This window comes from Gouania willdenowi, chromosome 24 (genome assembly GCF_900634775.1).
Source record: "Gouania willdenowi chromosome 24, fGouWil2.1, whole genome shotgun sequence".
NCBI classification, from domain to species: Eukaryota; Metazoa; Chordata; class Actinopteri; order Blenniiformes; family Gobiesocidae; genus Gouania; species Gouania willdenowi.
In genome coordinates, this window is record NC_041066.1 from 14,517,032 (window position 1) to 14,540,398 (window position 23,367).

General features: G+C 37.2%; 1 protein-coding gene across 1 annotated transcript in view; it reads left to right on the forward strand.

Moving 5' to 3' along the window:
* plcb4b (phospholipase C, beta 4b) overlaps nucleotides 1–23,367 on the forward strand; it is a 70,454-nt gene that overhangs the window by 17,758 nt on the left and 29,329 nt on the right. The window contains 3 exon segments of the mRNA XM_028439570.1: nucleotides 1,592–1,655; nucleotides 16,861–16,958; nucleotides 23,141–23,221. Of these exon segments, the coding sequence (XP_028295371.1) occupies nucleotides 16,875–16,958; nucleotides 23,141–23,221 (165 nt within the window). The 5' untranslated portion in view covers nucleotides 1,592–1,655; nucleotides 16,861–16,874.

Below are 23,367 nucleotides of genomic sequence, written 5' to 3' on the forward strand. Positions count from 1 at the left end.
AAGCAAACTCATAGTGATTAGTTGTCTTTAAGTACATGAAACATGACAATCTGACTCTTGTCTGGTTTACAAAATCTATTTCATGGTTAATAACACAAGGCTACATTAATTCTTCTAAAAAGGATATCGGTGCCTTTATTTTATGATGTGTTCTTTGCCTCTTTTGGAACTGATAGTACCCAATAGTGTTCTCCCATGACAGAGGAAGCCTGTGAAAGGCTCTTGTCCTCGGAGGCCACTTGACATGTAGATCATTTGATCCGCAGCAGCCTGTGGAAAAGATCAATCTACATAATGAGGAGTAACAGAGCTAAACAGATGCTACTTTCTCTTTCTGAATACAATGTGAACCCACAAAGTTCATTGTTGATGATGTTAAAACCAGTTATTGATGGTTGGCTGATGTTCTGGAGGTACCTCTCTCAATAGGAATCTGTGTATGAGAGATTTGATACAAAACAAAGCATTTAATACTGATTTTAAAATGTACCACCAGTAATTATTTCAGATTTAAAAAAAAAAAAAAAAAAAAAAATTCCTTGTTTTGTGTATGACTCGAGTCATTCTGCACTCTTTTGTTGTATGCGCACTGGCTGTGAGGGTGCTTTAGGATGAATTATAACTTTATCCAGGTTCCATTCCAAGTTACCCATTAATGTCCATAAACAGTGGAGGATCCCTTTAAGTCTAATGTCCATCAAAGATCAAGTTCTAATTCAAGCCTCTCACAATACGAGTCTTGACATTTAAGCAATGCATTTTACAACTCCAGTTTACTGCCATGTACCATACAGTGTACTGTCTACTCCAGTTTATTTAGTTTATCCTTTATATACGGGTTATGATAGTTCAGAAGCTTATTCGGTGGCTTACATGTTTACATTATTAGGTTTTTAACAAACACAAGTGCATTTTTATTTTTCATTCACAGATGTTTGAAGGTTAATTTAGATACATTTAAAGCGGGACTGTGGCCTTTGCTAATTTCCGAAATTGCTAAATCCAAAAATAACTAAAGTTGCGATTGCACTTTTGAAGCCAGATGGTGACAGAAATGTATCTACCGCATGTGGTTCAATAAGTATTATGAAAAGAACACAAATAGATATTTTCATGCCACTTTATTGCTTTGAAAGAAGTGTTCCTCTGTAACTTTGATGTACTGTATATACAGTGAAGTGGAGTCTCCTCATCGTCTGTAGTTTTCCTCCTCAGATCTCCTTTCTATTCCTTTTTTCTCTCTTTTTAACCAAGTCCAGGTGTTATTTTTACATCTGAGATTATAAATCTTCTGTCGATCCATCGTGTGTGGGTGGAGATGTATGACAGTTTGTTTAGTGAGTGCTCGAGGAAGGATTAAAATACTGAACCAGCCAAATGAGAAGGGGAGCGCGCAGGTGCGTGCACGTGAAATTGTGTGTGTGTATGACAAGAGACACGCTTTAGTTTATTTTTAGTGTGAAAGTGTCTTCCCTGAAGGCATCACAAGCATCTGTACTGTAAGTGTATGAAACGAAGCTGAGTGAATAATTTACACCTTATGCTGAACTAATTGGGGTTTCTTTTTTTGCCTTTTTTTTTTTTATTTCAGAGCAATCCAGTGGTATCATCCAGTGTGCCCCTCCCCTCACTTTTCTGTCCCTCTCTGTCACCTGGTAAGTACTTTTTACCACACATTTACCTCCTATGTGTACAGTACCAATGCTTTCAGTACATGAGAAGCCCTTGTGTAATCAACAGCGTGGCCTAAACTCCAAAAAATGAAGTGTATAACTTTGTACCTACTCCGCATGAAAGCACTTACAACAAAAAATGTTCAATTCCTCAGGAGTGACTTTTTGCTAAGTGACATTTGACGTAATTTTAATCCATTTTGATGCGACAAAAATGAAAGAAGGGAGCAGATGGTGGTGCACTATTAGTTAGCTATTTTTATCTTCCTTTTTCAGACTTGATAATACAATCAATGTAGATATAATATTAGCTTCTGACTCGAATGCCAGCAGTAGCAATAGCTTCTAGTATTTTTACATCATTTGCGTTGTAAGATCTTTTGTTTTTTTAAAACGGGATGACAAATGTGATGCTGGTGTAATGTGTCAACGTTTCATTTATTCAGACATTTTTCCAGGAAATTTACTTTGACATTTTGTGACCAATTTCTACTGAATTAAGGAAAATGTTATGTGATAACTTGAGGAAAATTAAAAGATTTTGTGGGAATTTTGAGGATTTCAGGACTGCAATCATGCAATATAAGCACCGGGAAAACAGTGAGCCCCTGTAAAAAATTCTGTTTCATTTAAACCAGTGGTTCCCAACCTTTCTTGTCTTGTGTACCCCTTGAGTCTTTTTGTCATACCATGAGTACCCCCTCACTCATATGTGTTCATGATTCTCCAAAAGTAGAACATAACACAACTGAATATTCAACGCAAATCATTTTATTTCATCTCCTTAAATTGAACAATTAATATTCACTCATTATCTTCTTATTTAACTCAAATTAAATATAAATTTATGTTGCCTTCAAGTCAATAAAAATGATAAATATAAGAATTCATATTATAGTAAATGTTTGTATTATTAATACTAATATATTATGGTTTTATTGTTATTAAAGAAAAATAATAAAGTTGAAATTGGAAAAAAAAAAATAGGAATAAATAAAAATAATAAGTAATAAATAAATACAAAACAAATAATTAACCTGCCTGTGTTATATATAAGTTTTATGACATTGACCACAAAAGGAGCGTATTTGAATATGTCCGCTTTAAACAGGCATTTAAACTTTAAAAACAAGTCATTGCGCACACGTACCATTTTATTGGATTTGTGAAATGATTGAGAATATTTTTTTGTCATCTTGGAATTAAATGCTCCCTAGGGGTATGCGTACCCCTGGTTGAGAAATACTGCTTTAAACAACATTTCATGTTTCCTCTGTCATTTTTACTTTCTGTGGGCCAAATTGGGTGCTCCAAAGGGCTGGATTTGGTCCCCGGGCCATGAGTTTGACAGATGTGCTTTAGTTCTTTGAATTGTGATGTGACAACAACAACAACAAACACTATAAATCTGAAAGGGGAAACACTACTGTTGATTTCAATGACGTATTGTATCGTATTTTGACGTAAACATTCTATTTTGATTTTATTTTGATTTCATGTAGCGCTTGACGCACGAAACCTGGAGAGAATCAAAACAAATCTGCTTCATGCATATATTTATGTATAATCTGCCATCAACAATCACTGGGCACGTTCACTAGAACGGCGGGTCGTGGAAACCCGACGCTGTGTGTGTTTGTGCTCAGTGGGCTTTAGTAATTAGTCTTATATGTTCTTTAGATAAAGTGTTTTGCACAAGTGTGTCCCCAAGTGTCCATTAATACAAACTGGCATCCCATTCAGAAGATGAGGTGTGTCTATTTATATGTGCGTCTACATGACGCTGCTGCAGCCAGACCAGCTTAAGGCCATTACTGGGCCAGCAACATCGCCATGGAGACCGGTGTTATCAGAGTAGAGCAACATCTGTGGAGTGTTTTGTTTATCAAGACAGCGTTTTTCTTTTCTTTTTTTCTTTCTCTTCTGTCTGTCGGTGGTTACAAAAAACAAAGTTGTGGTCACTGCCAGGTAAAGACAGCTGGCTTGAAACAGTATGGACGGGCTTTTTCAGATCTGATATAAAGTCTGTTATCTCTGACAGTCGTCCAGCTGCATATGCTTGAACATGCTCGGAGAGAGAGAACCCACAGTCAGCTGGGACTCAGGGAATGGTTTCACTGGGTTTGTGCCAGCGGAAAGCTCACATTCAAGAGAAGCATTTAACCCCTGCCCCCATCCTGCTCCCTTTCTCCACAACTCTCCTCTCTATATGGACATGTTCTATTTCCACAGCGCCTTATCAGCAGCTCAGGAGGGCACAAAATCTCTTTAATAGGTACTTATTTGGCAATGGAGTTATCGCACATTTTTTAACAAACCTCACTGCCTCCCATTTGAATATGTTCATTATTAATTTTTCCTTGTCAGATATGGCAAACTTTTCTATATGCATATATATGATGATGATGATGATGATAAATAATCTAAAGTGCTGGAGGTTTGCATTTATCAGCCTTTGAAGCTGTTGCAAGACAGTGTTTGTATTTCTCTGTATTGTTGACCATATTTGGGGAAGCTAGTCTTCAAAAGCACCCTGTAGTGAAAGCGCAACACGTCAAACCAGACCATTGACCTCTTAATCTGGTCACACACACCTGCACACGCACATGCAGATCCACACACAGCACAGTGCAGAAAAACACGGGCTCTGTGATGATGTAACATAATAGATTTGGAATATTATTCTTTTTCGCTCTGCAAGCTTCCAGCTGCAAAAGGCCAGTTATCTAACTCGCATCCTCAAATGAACAGGGTTCAGTGCTTCAGCCTGGCCTGCACCCACCTTCATCACTTCCAAGATAAACATCAGTCCATTTATGCCGCGACTTACGTTCAGCCTTGTCCTCAGTTGCCTCCTGGAGTATCATGGTGTGAATATCGTCCACAAATTATATCTCTAAGAACCTAAGCCTTAAATTTGTCATAAATATGAAACACATGTTTAATTCAAGCAGACTTGATTTTAAGATTATTCAAGTATGTTTAGCTTATGACATGAAACATTATATAAAAGTCTGCCATAATTGCTGTAATTTTAGTGAAATCCAAATGCTTTTACTTTGAAAAAAAAATAGTTTGTACTTTTTGCAGTCAATTTATTTTTATTTTTAATATTTAATTTAATTTATTTATGAATTTTGATCATGTAAATGACAACTTAAACAGTTTAATATAAAATAAAATAAATCAACAGATAACAACAAAACTTGAAAAAAAATCTTGCATCTTCAAATTCTTACGCATCTCAGTTTCCATGAACGAAAAGAAGTAGGAAGAAGTATAAACTTATCTAATCCTCCTCCTTTAATTTTGTATTTTTGTTTCTTATCTAATTTTCTTGACTTGTACGCTTTTACGTTAGGCTGTTTTTAATGACACAAACCATGGCTGAAAAAAAAAAAAAAAAAGTCATTTTTGTTCTCAGTTTAGTGAGATTTAGTGGGTTATTTAGTTGTTGGTCTAAGCTTGTGATTTGTCCAAATTTCTTGTCAGGTTTTTATTTAATTTTATGGTTTGTGTTTTCAGACAGTGATTAACCAGGCTGCTGCTGTCCATGTGAGCCTCTGCCTACTTAGGGAACTCCCTGACTAAGTTACTTTTTATAATAACATGCAGTCACACGGCTCCACACCCACAAATATGCTATTCTCTTATGTGCCTCTGACTAAGATCATTAATATCTTAGGAGTAGGTTGTACCATTCTTTTATCTCCGTGTCATGCCTACTTTGAAAAGTGCCTGTGTTTGATCAGTGATGATGGATCATTAGTTCTTAATGTCAACAGTGTTTTACAAGACAAGACAAAAGTTAAGGACCATTAGTTATGATTTATCCTACTCTGTCCTCTGGGACTTTCTTGTGTTACTCAATCTCGTAGAGGTTTACTGTTTACATATACACTTTACTATCTACCAGTACTTTATCTTCTGGATAACTAATTAACAGGGATTGTCTATAGTTGTTGAATCTGTTTATATGTGATGTAGCAAAGCCCATTTCATATTGAACACCATTACATAAGATACATTTGTGTACAACCGTGTGTTTCCTGGGATCACAGTAGAGTGCCGTGGTCTGTAAGTGTGTGTGACTGAAAGACAGCCAGTTTCCATCACAAGCTTGAGTTAATTATATAACCAGGGACCAAAGCAGGGTGATCCTCGACTATAAAAGGCAAAGGAGAAGCTAGAAGAGGGTCATTCGGCTTGGAAAAAGACATTCTTCTTTCTTCTCTTTAAAGGAAATGACTGCCTTAGCTGAAGTCCCGGTGCATCATAGGGATTGTACTAGGTTATTCTACCAAGTCTAAGTTTACATCATAATATTAGTCACACAATGTTAAACTGAAATCCTTTAAAAATGTGTTGTTGTAGATAAAACCAATAGTACAACAATACATCCCCAGTAGAGTAAAACCACCTAATAACCCGTCCATGAACAAGTTAAACCAGGCTCACGGTTCTTATTATTAGTGGGTGAACAATGTATCGTAAGTCCCTGTGACTTCAGCTTCACAATGCAAGGGGGAAGCCAGCATCAAAGAGTGCTCTGTTTTTGTGTGCGTGTGCGTGCGTGCGTGTGTAAGTGTTTGATTGCATGTGTGTGTTCAGACAACAATGCAACGAGAACTCTGCCTTGAGCCATACAAATAGCAGAAGAGAGCACACATACACACTAAGGTTATGTAGTTCACATCTCTTGAATATAACACGCATTGCTACGTTGAAGGAATGCATGCATGCTTGTGGAAAGTATCTTTGTGTCCCCCGAGAGAAATTTAAGATATCAAAAAAGTTTGGGAGCTACAGAAAAAATACATCCATAAATATGTATGTTAGGTTAGATTGAGTATGGGGACCTCCTCGAAAATGACATGGTGTACATCTCAAGGGGTTATCTTCACCATTTTAGTGAGATGTATCACTACACCTACACAGGAATCTTAGTATGTGTATTACTATTGTACATTTAACATGACAGAAAGAAAGGCTGCTTTAAAAAAAAAAAAAAAAACCTGACAGATTTATTGAAAGCATGTAGTTGATAACATGTTTGGTCAGAGAAGTGTGGCCAAGCAATGAGCATTATTGTACCGTATATATTTTACAATTACACATGGGTAACAAGAAACACAGGCAATAACATTTCTGTGGTCTTATTGCCAAATTGTGTAAAATAATTTTATAATAATAACTTACTTTTTTTCTTTCTTTTGTTTTTTTAAAGAAAAAAAGTCAAATGGGTTTACGTTCCTGAGCCAGTTATATTACCCTCAAATAAAACATAACACCAAGTACTTCATTTTACTTCATTGACTGCCAAAGACGTCTAAAGTCGTCTTTTGGTTTAGTAACGTTGACTGCCAAAGACAACTATAGACGGGCGACCGTGGCTCAGGTCGTAGTGGGTCGTCTTCTGATCGAGAGGTTGGGTGTTCGATCCCAGTACCTGACTATGTGTCTAAGTGTCCTTGGGCAAGACACTGAACCCTAAGTTGCTCCCAGTGTGGTGATAAAGCGCTATATAAAATCAAGTCCATTTACCATTTAGACTTTAATTGTGTTTTTTCGGCTGGAGTTGCTAGTAGACAGTGTGACGAAGCTCTCCTGTGTATATCGAGCTTGTACCATGATGTAGTGACCAACTGGTGACATGTAGGTGGCAGCAGTGGATGAGAGATCACACGTAATGGGCAGAGCTCCGAGGGAGAGGAATGGTGTTTACGAGACAGAAAATGATGCTACGAGAGTTGATGCTGAAGCTCCCAGCAGCGCACAGCAGCTCACAGCAGCGCACACTCGACCAGAGCAAGTGTGGAACTAAGTAGACTATTGAGAGTGTTACAGGTTTTGTCACAAACTGGTGATTTGTGTGAAACTTGCCTCTATTCAGCTGCTGATTACAGAAGAACAAAACAAGCTAGAAATATTATTATTATTATTTTATGATGAAACTAGAGAGTCTAATCTTTCATAATATGGTTTCAGATTTCAAATTTGTCATAGTACAATATATTCTGTGGGTCGTAAAAAATCATTTAAAAAGCCTGCCAATATGGGGTTGGCTGGCACTGAATGAGTTAAGTTCTTGGTTCTGCCTTGCCTTGGTTCGTAATTTTTCCTCCTTTTTTTGTGGAGAAAGTATTCAAATGTTCTCTTTGTCTTTTTGGTTTCAATTCTTTAAGCAGTTGTTTCTTAAAGGAGTGATACCGGTACACTGGAGTGCAGTACTGTTTTATATTTGGGTTTTGATTCCTTTGTCGAAAGAAGACATTTGAATGCATAAAGTTCTTCTAAACTGTCTCCCAAAGCCAGTCAACCCTGCAAAAAGTTTGAAGGATCACATACAGTGTCTGACTGGGATTTGGGCTCAGCTCTTGAGTCTGTTTAGGTCAAACTGTAAACTGTTGCTGTCCATCAGACTCCTGAATTTCCAACTCTGAAATTCTGAGCTGAATGAGAGTTCCAATTCTTGTTGTGTATTTCAAAAGCTTGTTGCGGTACAGAAGTCTTTTTTCTCTCCACAGTCACACCCTTAGAGCTACGTAAACACAGCTTAGAATGCTTATGACTTCTGGACATTTGGTTAGCCTAGGATTTATGCCTTGCTCAAGGGCATGTTGAAGCTTATGTGCCTCTGTGTTTTAAAGTCTTGACAATTGCTACTGTTCTACTTGTTTGATGAGGCAAGGCATGTAACCTCATCTTTAAGCAGCCAAACTAATCAATAAAGAATGCTCCCCAGAGCTCATTAAAAATGTGCAGCACACTCATTGTTTTAAAGTGTAGTCACATGGAGGTGTTTAGAATTTGAAAGTACAATTTTCTATTGACTTTTTGGTGCTTTAAATGGTTCTCAATTTAAAGTACTAAAAGCCAATATCATCTGTGAAATGGTTTAAACCTTTTGCTCTTTGGATGAAATGCATCGTACAAAAAACACATTCCTGATATTGATTGACATTTTTTAATCAACATTGTAGTTTAAAAAGGCAAACTGAACTTAATGTGAATATATACACAGTGTCACGTACTGCAGGAGGTTCTGCAGATATACAGAGAGCAGATGGGATCCTCTCTGATCTCCTCTTCTTATGTGCATCGCTTATGTAGCTGTCAAAGGTAAAAATCCATTTAGTAATTGTTTTCGCAGATGTTTTATACTACATGACAATGTGAAATATACAATTTGGCTTCTGCAGTAGAGTGCTGTTGGAAATCAGGAAGTGAGGAAGTCTATGAAATCAGTGGTCCTAAACAGTGTGCACAGGCATGATGGGTTCTTTTATGCAGTCATCTATGTTTACTCATTGAGCAAAGTGCTCCTCCTCATTTTTTAAAGTCTATAAATAAATTGGACATGGGTAAAATTCCCATTGATTTAGCGGCGGCTGTGTTTGCTCTGACCACCTGTCGGTGTAATATAAAACACTATATCTATCCCAGGGTGCTCAATAATTTAGGCACAATGTTTACCTGATATAAATGGCTCTCTGTGTCTAACAGCATTTGATACTTGAATGCCTTTTTTTTTTCATTCTTTCTACCACACCCTGTAAGCCACTAAGTGTGATGTGCTCACATCTTGGCATAAAGTAAAAGCTGAGGTGACTCAGGTGAATTCTCCTCAGACTCTTGTATTTCGACTTTATATTTTTTCATGTGCAATCCTTTTTACACAAATTGGGTGTGTTGCCTTTTTAACCCCCTTGTAAATCTCCCTTTATTCACCCCAAATCCAGTGAGATTTAGAAGAGTCACTTATAAAGAGCACAAGTGGGATTTGGAAACCTCTGTTTGACAATGTGGTGTTGGATGATACATACAGCACAGCCTGCAAATGTGTTATATTACATCATCGTTCTATTATTAGCTTTATATATCATTGTATATTGTAGCATGTGCTAAATGATTAATCAATAGCCATACATTTCCTGGGTTTAAGCAGGTATTTATAGATATGTAATGCAGGTAATCATTGGCTGTAAACTATTGAACATAAACTATGAATATCTGATTACTGTATTAGCCACACAGAGAGAGCATGTTGTTTGTTTGTTGTTTTGTTACATAACAATGATGGAATATGTGTTTGGTGCATGTTGATTTTCGTGAAGTATGATTGCAGTGCTGTTTTCCCTCAAAGATGACTCACATCTTTGGCTTTTTGCCAATACCGAGAGCCGAACATAATAGACTTGAATATAATTTTGCTCTAATGGCAGGAAATTTGTTTTGCAGCCAGTTTGTTTATGTAAATGGTTGGATGTGTGTGTCCTAATTGGAGTTCACGCTCAAGGTCTTTTATTAGCTTAAATATGAGGAAGGATGTGTTTCTTCCAGCACTCTCACACACAGTTCTCACACATTGTTTTCAGGGCTTATCTAAAGGTTTGAGTTTCGATCAGCAGTTATTTGGACAGGAATCGAGCCAAGGTACAGTTAGTTTTTGCTTTTTGAATTATTTAAATGTCATTATGTACATTAGCTTGAGCCCTAATCAAATTGTTTCCAGCTGTGAAACAAATATAATGAGAAAATGTTATTCTAATTGTATATTTGTTTTTGCTACAATAACAGTTTTAATAACCTTTATGACTTTTGCAGTTTAAGTCTTTTTAAAGCTTCTTCTGTAAATGGGTAATGCCATCAGTGCATAGAATCTTTGAATGAGAAACCTTTGTGTTCATAAAAGCCTTTTTAAATCCCGTCTTCTGCAGAAACTGAAATATTTTCTGTCAATCTCTCTTTTGTGTAAATGTTATTTTGTCAGCGAAGCCATCTTATGATAGACTGAGTAGGTGGCATTTCTTATGGTTACAAACTTGTTTTTCTTGTTCTCATTGCCGTCTATTTCTCAGCAGCACTTTTAGCTAAACAGTAAACACGCATGTTGGTTCCTAATCTTAACTTCCTGAAACTTGAACGATTGAAACTGATTAATCTTTTGATGGACATGTATGGTAAATGTTACTGTTCATCCATAATAGTCCTCCCTCTTTCAACTTTCGGTGATGTATAATGAGCAAAAAAAGTTCACTGTGCCTGCGTGTAATCCTTTAAAGTAGGCTTGCTTAACTCAGTTCCTGGAGAGTGCTATTCCGTAGATTTTTCTTTGTCTCCAACACTCCTTAATCTCATAGCTGTGTCATGTCCCAGCTTTGCAGAATGACTGATGATGTGTCCAATGAAAATGGGCAACAGCAGCTTTCTGAGACTGTCGGTAGTCCAGGAGTTGGACATTTCCTCTGTAAACATACAGCTTACATCCTAGGTTCCCAAAGTGGGGTATGGGAACCCCCGGGGGTATGCAAATTGTGATGGGGGGGTACTAGTATTAATGCTAGTCTAACGCGAGCTAATGCTAGGTTAATGCTCTGTTGATGCTAATGCTTGGCCAGTGTTATGTTAATGTTAATGCTCGGCTGAAATTAATGCTAACAAATGCTAATGTTAATGCTAAATTTAATTAATGCTAGTTAATGCTAATATTATGTTAATGTTAATGCTAGTTTGATGCTTTATTAATGCTAATGCTAGTTAATGCGAATGTTAATGTTAGGTTAATGTTAATGCTTACAAATATTAATGCGAATGTTAATGTTAATGCTAACAAATGTTAATGCTAATGTTATTAAATGTTAGGTTAATGTTAATGCTAGCAAATGGTAATGTTAATGTTAGGCTAATGCTAATGTTAACAATTCCTAGCTAATGCTAGGCTAATGCTATTGTTAATGTTAATGCTAGCAAATGCTAAAGCTAATGTTAATGCTAGGCCAATGCTATTGCCGTGTTCAATGACGCGGGCCAGCACCTGCATCCTCAAATATTCTAGTTATACTGTGTATGATTCCTCAATAGGATAGTTGTTATGTTTATTAAGTGTGCATGTTTTTTAGTGGGTACATGGCTTCAGGTAAAATGTCTGGAGGGGTATGGGACTGTGAAAAGTATGGGAACCACTGGATTACATCACCATCATCATCATTGCAAGAGGGTCCAGCTGCAGAACCTCCATCATTGATCGTGCAGCTGAATTAGTGCTCAGAATTTAGCACAAAAAAGCTAACAAAAAACAGTTGTCCCTCAACTTGCAATAACAATTTAAATAGTAAAAGGAAATTTAACAAGTCATTTCAGTTTGACAGTATTATTACGTTACCCAGGTCACAGAAAAGTGACTAGTTTACAATGCACCACCATGTAATTGTGATGAGATAAAGCTGGATGTAGTAAAGAATTCAATGTGATATATGGTGTTTAAGGTGATTATTGACAGCTGATAGATCTATGTGACAGATCGAAGGACCGTAAGTGGTTTAAATGCTAATCGTAACCAGGTCATTTTACTGCGTGACGTGTGTTCAACACAGCTCTTTTTTTGTTGACATAGCATGTCTGTTTATTTATGTTCTTGTGTGAATATTATTCTCAAGCACATCACACACGTTCCAGCCTACGCACAATACTTGACTTTATGGATGTAGAACAAGAGGAATCGAGCTCATTTTAACAAAGACAAAGTGCAAATAGAACATTATTGGTTTCATATAGGTTTATCACTTCCTGCACATGCAAACATCTGTATATAAATTAAATCAGGATTCACTTGTGCCGATTCGATTTATATTGCAATTCTGATTAAGTATTTCAATTCGATTGTAAAAATTATTGTGATTTTACTTACCTTATTTTCCTTCTACAAAAACAGAAGTTTGGGTGGGGAGGTTAATGTATTTGAAGTAGTTCGAATGTTTTCAAAACAAAGATATTCTTACTTAATGCCTTCTCTGCATAAACTCAAATCCTATGAGTTCTCTGAGAGGCTGCTGGTAATAAACCAGAGAAAGAAAATCAAACCATAATAAATAAAACCAAATGCAAAAATCAAACAAAGGAAAACACTCAGACAGGACTCAAATGATTCTGTTGACGGAGGAGTTGACAGAATTATGATGACACAACAAAAGAAGGCTTTTGTCATTTGAACAGCCCTGAAAATGATCCTCTCTCTCTTTGTTGTTTACTTTGTGTCCATTTGTGTGTGTGTCCCCACCCAACCCCTCCATCGCTAGCAGGCTGATGTAGCTGAAGCCTAATTTTAGTTTATGAGGTGTGAGACCATTGAGTGTTACTGCTGCTGCTGTTTCAGAGGAGGAGGCTGGGAACAGCATGCCTCTCGAGGCTTCTATCTGTCGTAATTATCTCGTTGTCAGGGTTTGGTCCGGGGGCTCCAACCTCACTGGCTTCCTTTGGCTTCCCTCAGCTCTCACGTGCGCACTCGCGCATGCAGTTACTCGGAGGACCAGTGCGAACACTGGCATGGCCTCGCAGAACTTCTACTGCTGCTCTGTTATTGGACATCCTTCTCACCAAGGAAAACGTTATCTAACACTTGCTTTTGAGGGAGGGAGGCGAGATCTAGGCTAACATCAGACAGGACAGCGTAACCCAATTAAATTGAGATGCATATCTTCCTCTCTAATTTATTTCAGATTTGATTACAAACACTTTTCATACTAATGATGTGCACATCTGCAAAAACAGGATCACACATGCACACAATGCCCATCACTTTTAAAACGAGAGGCAGTGAAAACTTAAGGCAAGGCACATTTTGACAAACAGCGTATTTCATACACAAGGGGAATCAATGTGCTTTAAATGATTAAAAGTGTGAGAGACTAAAAATCAACAATGAAAAATGTTAATCATTAAAAAGAGATTGAAATCAACAGTAAATTGATTCAAATTCTCCCTCTGTCATTAGCAGTAGAGAAAATTAGAGGTTGTTACTTGAATTTGGCAGTTCTTTCCACTTCTTTGCAGCATAACAACTAAAAGCAGTGTCATCATGTTTGCTGTGAGCTCTGGGCTCCACTATCTGACCTGTGTCCATAGATCTGAGAGACCTGCTGGGTTCATACCTGACTAACATCTCACTGATGTATTCTGAACCAAACCCATTATACACCAGCAGCAGAACTTTAGATACCTTTGGAAGGGGAGGGGCTCAAAGTTAAAAAGCGGGACTGTTTTTTGTTTGAACTTCCTCTCCTTACGAGGCATCTCTGGAGAATTCAATATAATAAAGTGCAGTTTGATGCACTTAAAAAACACAGTCACATTTCATACATTTTCAAAAAATAAATACAACTAATAATAATGCGATTATTTGCCAATATGTCATTAAACAAACAATCTGCATATTCACAAATAGTCCATAGCTAATCATCAAAACACAAAAAACAACTGGTGATTAATGATCAGATTTATCCCTGTACCTTATGCAAATCATTTCTTTATACCTGTTTTTAAACTGAATTATGTGTGAACATTGTTTTAGCTACACACTCATTTTGTTCCATAACTTTACTCCACAAATTGATATAGAAAAACTTTTCAAAGTTGTTCGGACGCTTAAAACCTTTAAATTTAACTTTCCTCTTAATTTGTAACCCCCCCCTTCTGAAGAACACGTGTTGGATGTTTTCTGGCAGTAGATTTTTTATTGCTCTGTATAAAATCTCCCACAAGGTCATTGAATTGTAGGAATAAGGAATTTAAGCCAACATTATGAAGTATTCCGATGGCTCTTTTCTGTAGAATTACTAGTGGCTAGGGGTGTGTATTGCCTGGCATCTGTCAATACGATTCGTATCCCGATACATATGTCACGATACAATAAGGTGATTATTGCAATTTTTTTTTAATATTTGGCTTGAGAAACAACTAATCTGTAAATGTGTACACTTTCTTGAGAACATTATGTATGTAATATATTTTATTGGCATATTTTACACTCAGAACATTGGCTTCAACATGCCATGTGCCAACAGCTTAAAATAAGAAAATAACATACAATCTGTCTGTGGCTTTGAAACTAACTTTGACTTCAGTGCAACATGACTTTCGTGCCACTTAACTGAGGTTTATGCCTAGAACAACAAATAAATTCAGAAAGTTAGTACTTTCTTTTTAGATTTTATTGAAAAAGCACAAGCTGGTCAACATGCCCGGGTTTCAGCACTTCTTTGTGCAGTTACAATGTCTGCTGCAGTGGAAAAGACTTTCCTGGTTAAATGAAGGTTCAAAAGATAAATAAAAAAATTGATATGGATGCGTTTTGAATCGATTTGAGAATTGCGCGACGTACTGTCGATTTGATTTTTTCCAACACCCCTACTAGTGGCTGTGTTGAACTTTTGTAAGTCTTTCCCCAAACCTCTGAATAGTAATTTAAGTATGGCAAGACTAGTGAACAATAGAGAATGTGGAGTGAATTGTGATCCAGAATGTGTTTCACTTTGGCGAGGACTGAAATGCTTCTATGCAGTTTTGTAAAAGGTTGATTGGAATCTGCAAATTTCAGATTTTGGTCTCGGGTTAAAGAAGTTGGCCTCTGTATCAAACTGGTCCAGCAAATAAGTCAAACATGATTGAATTTGTTTTTAAAAACCATTTGATGTAATTTACTGCATCCAAACTGCTTTGCTTATATTGTGACTAAATCTCAGCGTTTCCATCTGTGTTTGTCACAATGAGGTGGGCAGTCACCCATTTTGCTGTAGTTTTCTTTAACTTCTGTTGATGTTGTCCTTGATCTATGTTCCTGACTTCAAAAGCAGACATCCACTGCACCGCCTCTCCAGTCAGCCTCTGTCACACACAGCTGTCTCCTTCCTCTGCCAGCTATTGTTCTGTTTTATCCTCACGCTTTTTTTTTTTCCATGACCCTCCGTATCACTTTTCTGTCATTCTCTCCCTCACACTTCTGCTTTTAGTTCCTTTAATTCCTGTTGGCTCACTCATGTTTTATATTTTCTTTATTGTTTCTCATATTATTCACCTCACACCTCATGTTTCGTGTTTCTTGTGAACAAGCGTAATAGTTGTCTCACACAATAGTCCAAAGAGCTGCTGATGAAAACCAAATCACAGCCCTGAGTATTCTCCTATAATGACCTACACACACACACACACACACACACGGTGTGCCACGTTCTCCCGCTCTCTTGATTTGACACATCTGATGCTGACGTAAGAGGGCCTATATTTGGTAGATTCCATCAATGATATTATACCCTTCTGCCAAGCCCGCCCTAAGCTGGATACCTTATGTCGAATGTAGGCAACTGGCGGCCCCGCTATCTAATTTTATGCGGCCCCGAAAGTAAATGTACAGAATGACAGAAAAATACACAAAACAAAAGCAATGATACATAAAAGATGAACAACATTGCAGGAAAATACAGTAAAAGACAAGAGAAAAACACAGAAAATACTCCAAAAACACTCAAAACTACTCCAAAAATGAACAAAATGGTAATACACAAAAATATACAAAATGACATAAAATGACAACAAAAGTACACAAAAAGACAAGAAAAACACAGAGATGACTCCACAAACCCACAGTACTAACAAACAAGCAAAACGGCATCAGAAGTACACAAAAATTACTCTAAAAAATGCAAAATGACAGCACAAATACACAATATGACTCCAAAAATCATTTATTTTACAGGAAAAATACACAAAAGGACAACAGAAATGCACAAAATACCTCACAACAACAAACATACGCAGAATGACAGAAAAACACACAAAATGGCTATAAAAACTCTCTGTTCTTTCATGTATTACTGCTCAGATTGCTCACTATTCTAAATGCTGTCATTAATGTTGATCATGTGGCCCTGCTGTAATAGAAGTTACCTATGTCTATATTATGTGCTAGTACAGATGCAGGTGTGATGCATAAATCAGGCCTGTGTGGATTTAGAGACTCCATCCAGGCTGTGCGGATCCACGTGCAAGTGGAAAGTGCTGGAAAGAGATATCCATCACTGGAAATGTGTCTTTTTTACATTGTTGGTTCTGTGCTGTTTGGTGCATTGAGGTAGCTTGCTTTTAGAATGATTACTTTGGGTTTTTATTCAGCAGTCTTGAGTTGAAATCAAATGGCATGTCAGTGTCCAAACAGATAACCCCTAAATCCTGTTATATACACACTCATGATTCCTTTACTTGTCCTGGTAGTATATTTTCTGGAATATTTTTCTTTTTAGATACAGATATAATAGCAGCAGCTTTGAAACATCACTCTAGTCTAGTTGCTACAGATTTGTGCTTTATTTGTATTTATTTTTTCATCTCTTCTCTTTCTACTTGTCCCTTATAGATTTGTGAGCAGCCATGACGAAGTCCTACGAATTCAACTGGCAAAAGCACCTGCCGGAGTTCATGCAGGAAGGAGCCTCCTTTGATAGATATGATGAGGTAAATCTCCTACTTTCTAAGAGTGGCTATTAAGGTAATCAGCGCCACCCCCTGACTCCTTGGCTATACACACACTCACACACACATCACCATTATTACAGCCTCCGCATGCACCCACACGCATACACCAAGGTTTTATGGTTAATATTTAATGATTACCCTTTTGATAACCGCCCCTCTGTGTGACTGCATTTGTAAATTGATTCATTTCCACGCAAAAAATGACTAAGTGAGTAATACGAGCATTTGCACACATAGAGAGCGGAGGTGTCTGTGATGCCCCAGATGCGTCATTGTTGAAGTCAGAGTTGTTGCTGTAGGCACAGCACATTTATCAGGCTTATTAAGGAGCCTCCGCTGGACGACAGTCAGTCTGCAATATTTCCTCTGGGAGAATCCATTGGAATAGTCATAAGATGATACATTGGCATTGCTCATGTGACTATTTATGTCATGTTTCAAACTCAAGGCCCAGGGGAAAGTAAAAATAACAGAGAAAACAGTGAAAATTACCAAATAATTTAGTTGTGGATATCTCAGTAGAGTTGAAAAAATGCTTGAACTTGAGCTCAGGAATTTTTGCTTTCAACAAGAATAATTTATTGAAATTCAGCAGACATTTTAAATCACTGTATCCTATCCAAACATGAATATTGGCATCCATGCACGATAAAGCACTTTTAAAAAACAGAACGCAAACAGTTTTATTTGGAAGCAGAACTTCACAATTATGCAAGTGGACTTTATTGAATTTGTAACAAAATCAACAAAACACTACAATATTTGCAGGGGCTCAATTTTCAAACGCTTCTATAACTTCTATAAATGCTATAACTTCTATAACTCTATGCATGATAAAACACTTTTAAAAAACAGAACACAAACTGGACTTTTATTGAATTTGTAACAAATAAAAACAAAACTCTACAATATTTGCAGGGGTTCAATTTTCAAATGCTTCTATAACTCGATGGAAGTCAACCATTAATCGTAAGGCAATTTAAAATTGATTCATAGGTATCACGGTTGATATCAATTTTCTGAAAATGGAATTGCAGTACTTTATTTTAACAGCAGAGGGCGCTATATATTTATTCTTCTCTTGTCCAAATGCTGAGGCGGTGGGTGGAATCTGCTACTACTTTCTTTCTGGCCGCCTTCTACTCTTAAACATGTTCATAAATGATTCCTTACCCCTTTAGCACCGAAAGAATATCTGTAATATTACGTGAATATCTGTAAAAGTCACATTTTTCTATTAGCTCTGTCTGCTAGCACATAGCATCTCTTCTTCACTGCTCGAATCTCTGCATGCCAATCGACCACTGGGTTACCAGCGCCCTCTGCTGGTCCAAATAAATATCTGACGTAAATACAATGCAATGACTTGTCCAATTGTTAAGGCACAAAATACATTTTCAGTTGCACTTTTAAAAAGAAAAAGAACTATTATACAGTTTTGCATTGTTTACTATAGAACCAGAATTTTAATTCATAGGCTTCTTCTTCATTTGTATTATTCCTTTATTTATTTCATTCAAGATTTATTTTTAGTTAAATTGCATTGTTTTGAATGGTTTATCAAGGGATTGCTTTGACAATGAAAAATAAAAGGAAAATAGTACAGTAAATAAAGGAATATTTTTCAATCATCATTTGTCTTAAGTCCCATTTTGTAAAATATATCGTGAGAGAATCGTATAGTGAATCGAATCGTATCGGGAGTTGAGTCAATCATTACATCCCTACCTGTCACCTATTGGTTGGATATTGTTGATGCTTTATATACTCTACTTACTTTTATATATATTATACTGTATACATATAAATATTTATACATGGAAATGCAAAGTAGCACTAATGTTGAAGTTGTTGGATTCCCCACTTTTGTGGCTCATTTGAGATCAAACTTGTCCGTATTTGGCCCCTGAACTAAAATAAGTTTGACACCTCTGATTTGTCATCAATTATAGCAGTTTAAAAAAAAAAAAATAGAACTTTATCTATAAGAAATAGTTAAATGTCTATCTCCTAATCTTTTTTACCCACTTGTCTCCTGACAAACCTAATCAGGACACTTGGCTACAGGACATCTGACGTACACGCTCAGGCCAATACACGTGTGCATCAGAAAGTTCCCCCTGTCTGGTCTGTTTATTAGGTCATCAGTGGTGAGAGTGAGTGAGTGAGTGTTCAAAAAGGAGTCTTTCAATCATTAACACAAGTCACAAAGTTGTGTTAAAATAATGTGAATGACGTCTTCAGTGAGCTGCTGCTCTGACTTTCAGCCAATCAGAAGCAGGAGATGGTTAGGATGGTCAGGTGTCACCAACCTTTCTGAAACTGCGTGCTATACTAATTTTTCACGTTTTCACTTCAGGTTTCAAAATGCAACACTTTAATTCTCCTAATTTATCACATTGTTTCATTTTCATTAGGTTTCACAGGAAATCCTCACGTTCTTATTTCACTAACAACTTTAAATAATCGTAAAACACGTAATGTGCTTGTACAACTTAACCATTATGTAATATTTTTCGAAGACCCACTTTGCATTTTATTTTAAAACTTATCTTATCACAACCCATATACCAAATCTGCAACACCTAAAAGCATTTGTCACAATGTTTTTGTGAAAATAAACATTTAAAGAAGGATAATTGAATACAAAATCGAACTAATAAAGTGGAGCATTATGTAACTACTAAGGCACTAACTACATCTGTTTTTATCTGTGTGGGTTTGAATCCTGCCAAGTAAATCAAATTTTAGATGGAACACGCCTGAGGGCACCTCACATGGTCCTTGCGGGCTACTTGGTGCCCATGGGCACCATGTTGGTGACCCCTGGACTAGTTTGATTGGCTAAAAGGCAACTTGGGGGGGTTTCTACTGTGTAACCCCAGATGAAAATTGAGCTCAAGTGCTAAACCTGGCATATTTACTGTATGTATTTTAGATTCATCAATATCCACTGTCATTCCTAAATAAATGTTAATATTAGGCTTGGTTTTACTCAAATATGTTGAAAATAATTCAGGTACTGATATGTAAGTGTGGTAAAGACATGGTCCTCAGTAGGCACAGGCACAAAACATGATGGACTTTCTCCACTAAAGTCTCTCTGCTGAGCGAATCCCCCACTGAGTGACAGATGGTAGAAGCAGGTAATGTGCATGTGTATTACCTCGGTACGTGTGTGTTTGCACACAGCATCCAGAGCAGTTCAAAGCACCACGTAGGTAGGACAGCTATCACTACATCACTCTGTCTGTGCTGCATGCAGTGATCTCTGCGCTGTTTGAAGTAGAGACACAAGCTTAACATTGAATCCCCTTCATGTACCAGAATACTTTCATTACGCTCCCCCTTTTGGAGCATTAGCATGAAGGTTAAAATGCTGTTTGTCACATTTTCCCCCCTTAAATTCCTGCTTTTCTTCCCGGCTCGTCACCTTGCTTGTGGTTTGCTGTAACTCACATATTTTCAGGTACTTCTCCTATTTTTGGGGCGTATCCACGGTTTGTAAAGCCCTGTCTTCATCTACACCAGTGACGAGAGCAGATGGGCTTCCTCTGTCTAATTGAAAACCAATCACTTAAGATCTGCTTGATGTTTGGTTTCCATGGGAACCTGTCTGCTACCCACGAAAAGCAAAAAGAAACAAACAAATGGTTGGTTACAGGGTTGGGGTCAATTACATTTTTCAGAACAATTATGTTTTCAATTACGATTACCGTGACCAGCATTTTTTACAATTACAATTATTTTTTTCTTCGCAGAAAGTCAATTACAATTATGTTCTCAACTACTAAAGTTCATTTACAATTAATTACTGTTACTAAGCCTGAAATAAATAACCTAATAAAATTAACCTTCCTCTTGTATTAGCTTTCCTAAATCAGCTGTAAAATACACTAAAAACAAATATCTATCATCTAATTTCTTTCCTATCTATTGGTTGCCTTGTTAGGCTTCCTAATCAATGAAAATATAGGTTTTAATATCTTTGGTGTGGGCGTCTGAGCCTTTCTTGTGTTCAATTTAGTTTTTTTTAAATGGTAAAATGTGGGAAAGCTTTATATGAAACATATTTTAATAATTGTTAACTACATATGTGTAGAACTGTACATAGAACTGTAACGTGGTTCCCTCAGTTTTGCGTTAAATTATAATTGACAATTTTTATAGAATTTTCATGGAAATTACAATTACAAAGTCAGTTATCTAAACTCAATTACAATTTAATTATGTTTACGACCGCAATGATTTTCAAAATTACAATTATAAATATGCCATAGTGGTAATTAGTTATCCATTACGCAATTACAATTATAATTGACATCAACCCTGGTTGGTTATAACATGTGCAACGTATTTTAGACTATTTATCAACAGTTTATTTACTGGAACATTGTTTATTAGGTTATTAAAAGTCAGCATTACTTTTACAACATAGAGATATAGATAGCTTTATAGATTAGCTGTTGCCCTAATTGCAAAATATAGAAGACTGATCTACATTTACAATCTATTATTAGATAATAAACATCTACATCCTGAAAGGATTCTATAATTGTCGACTGTGGGTAACGACAGGGATCGATTTATCAGAGGCACTGCATTACAATGAAAACAAAGTCGTGAACAAATGCATGTTATATGGAGCTTTAGCAATTTACAGGCTGTTTGAAGCCTCGACAAAGGCCTTTTTTGCCACCACCGCACCATATGTGAATGTGAGCAGTTATATTTCTAGCTTATTATATGCTTTTAACAGTTAGAGCTCAGCTTAGACCTCCTTCTTACTAAAACCTCTGTCAGTCTGCTTCCAGATGAAAGAGAGATAGGCTTTTAGCAGCACTCACTAGGGTTTCACTGCATCTTAAATGCGAAGAGGATTGTCCTACTGCGTTTTATGGTCCTTTTAGATTACAAGAATAGCAAGTAGTCAAATTTCTTTTTACAGCTTTGTACCTGAATGCTGCTTTGTTGTGAACTAATAAAAATGCAGGTCATGCTACACTGTTTGATATCTGCTATAGAGTTATTAGATTTTGCAGATATAACTATTTCTGCTTTGGTATTACAGTAACGTGAAAGCTTGTACAAAAAAAAAGATGTGTCAAGTAAATAATGTGGCTTATCTTATTGAACTGAAGAGTGGTCACCAATTTATGTGGGGAGCTTAGGTTTGGGTACATTTGTATCACAAGCGCAGGAGTTTAAACACTTTTCCGGACTTTGTGAATTTTTTTCTTTAAATCTGAAGACCAAGAAAGAAGCAACGGTGTTTTTTGCTGATTTTTTTTTTACAAAATATAGTTGTTTATTTACTTTGTGTTTGTGTTACTTAAAGGCACACCGCGGACCTAAAGAATTGACCCATATAAGATATTTTAAATGATTCCTCAGGCCAATATACAGTGCTGGACACTATCAATGCTCCGAGCGGGGCTTCCTTCTTGAAATATCACTCATGTAAGTTTGGAGACGGACCGTCTTTGGCCAGGTCATGTGACCTGGAGAATGTATCACTTTACGGCAGTCACTTGACCGCAGGCTCTGATATACTCATTGGGCTAAGGCTTTTGCTAGTATTTTTCTGCTTGTTCGACTCCTGGTCATGGCCGAGGCAAGCAAAAAGTTTAAAATTGCTTCTGGGTAAGCTAAAAAGTCGCCGCCGAGACCCGGGTGTCGGACACCGCCTCGCTCATGCCGGGTCCCCTGTCCTCCCCGACCCAGAGGGGGCTGACGATGGCAGCGAGGCCAGGGATTGGGGGGGAGCGCCACCAACGCAGCGAGGAGGGCAGAGCGCCGGGCCTCTGGCGGCGAGGAGAGGAGGGCGGCGGCGGTGCGGCTAAAGGAGCCTAGCCCCGCTTCGCACCCCAGCTCTTAGAGCCAATCCTGATCTTGAAGTTACAGGTCAACTACTGTCTGCATACACTATCAAAAGACAAGAGAGGCTGGCCTGATTGACTGTTTGATGTGAAAGTTACAGGTCTAGGACCCCTAGTGGCCAAAAGTTACACAGTGTGCCTTTAAGCTCGCAGCTGTCTTATGAAATAGATTTGAGATTTATTATGTGATGTATTTAGCTAACCAGTGTGGGAGGAATAAGTCTATTTATCTTCAAATAAACCTGAATCAAATAAAACCATGTGACTGATTCGTCTCTGCAGGACCCGTACACGTTCGAGCCCAACTGTCAGACGAAGGTGGACGAGTTTGGCTTTTTTATCACCTGGAAGAGCGAGGGAAAGGTACTGCTTCCACTTCCTTATATTTGGGGTTTTGTCAGAAAGGAATTGACAGAAATGTGCTCTCTTTAAGGTTTCACATGCTTTATTTTTTAGAAATGCCTCCATTACTTTTTCAACCCTTTCCTGGTTGCACATAAATCATGTCT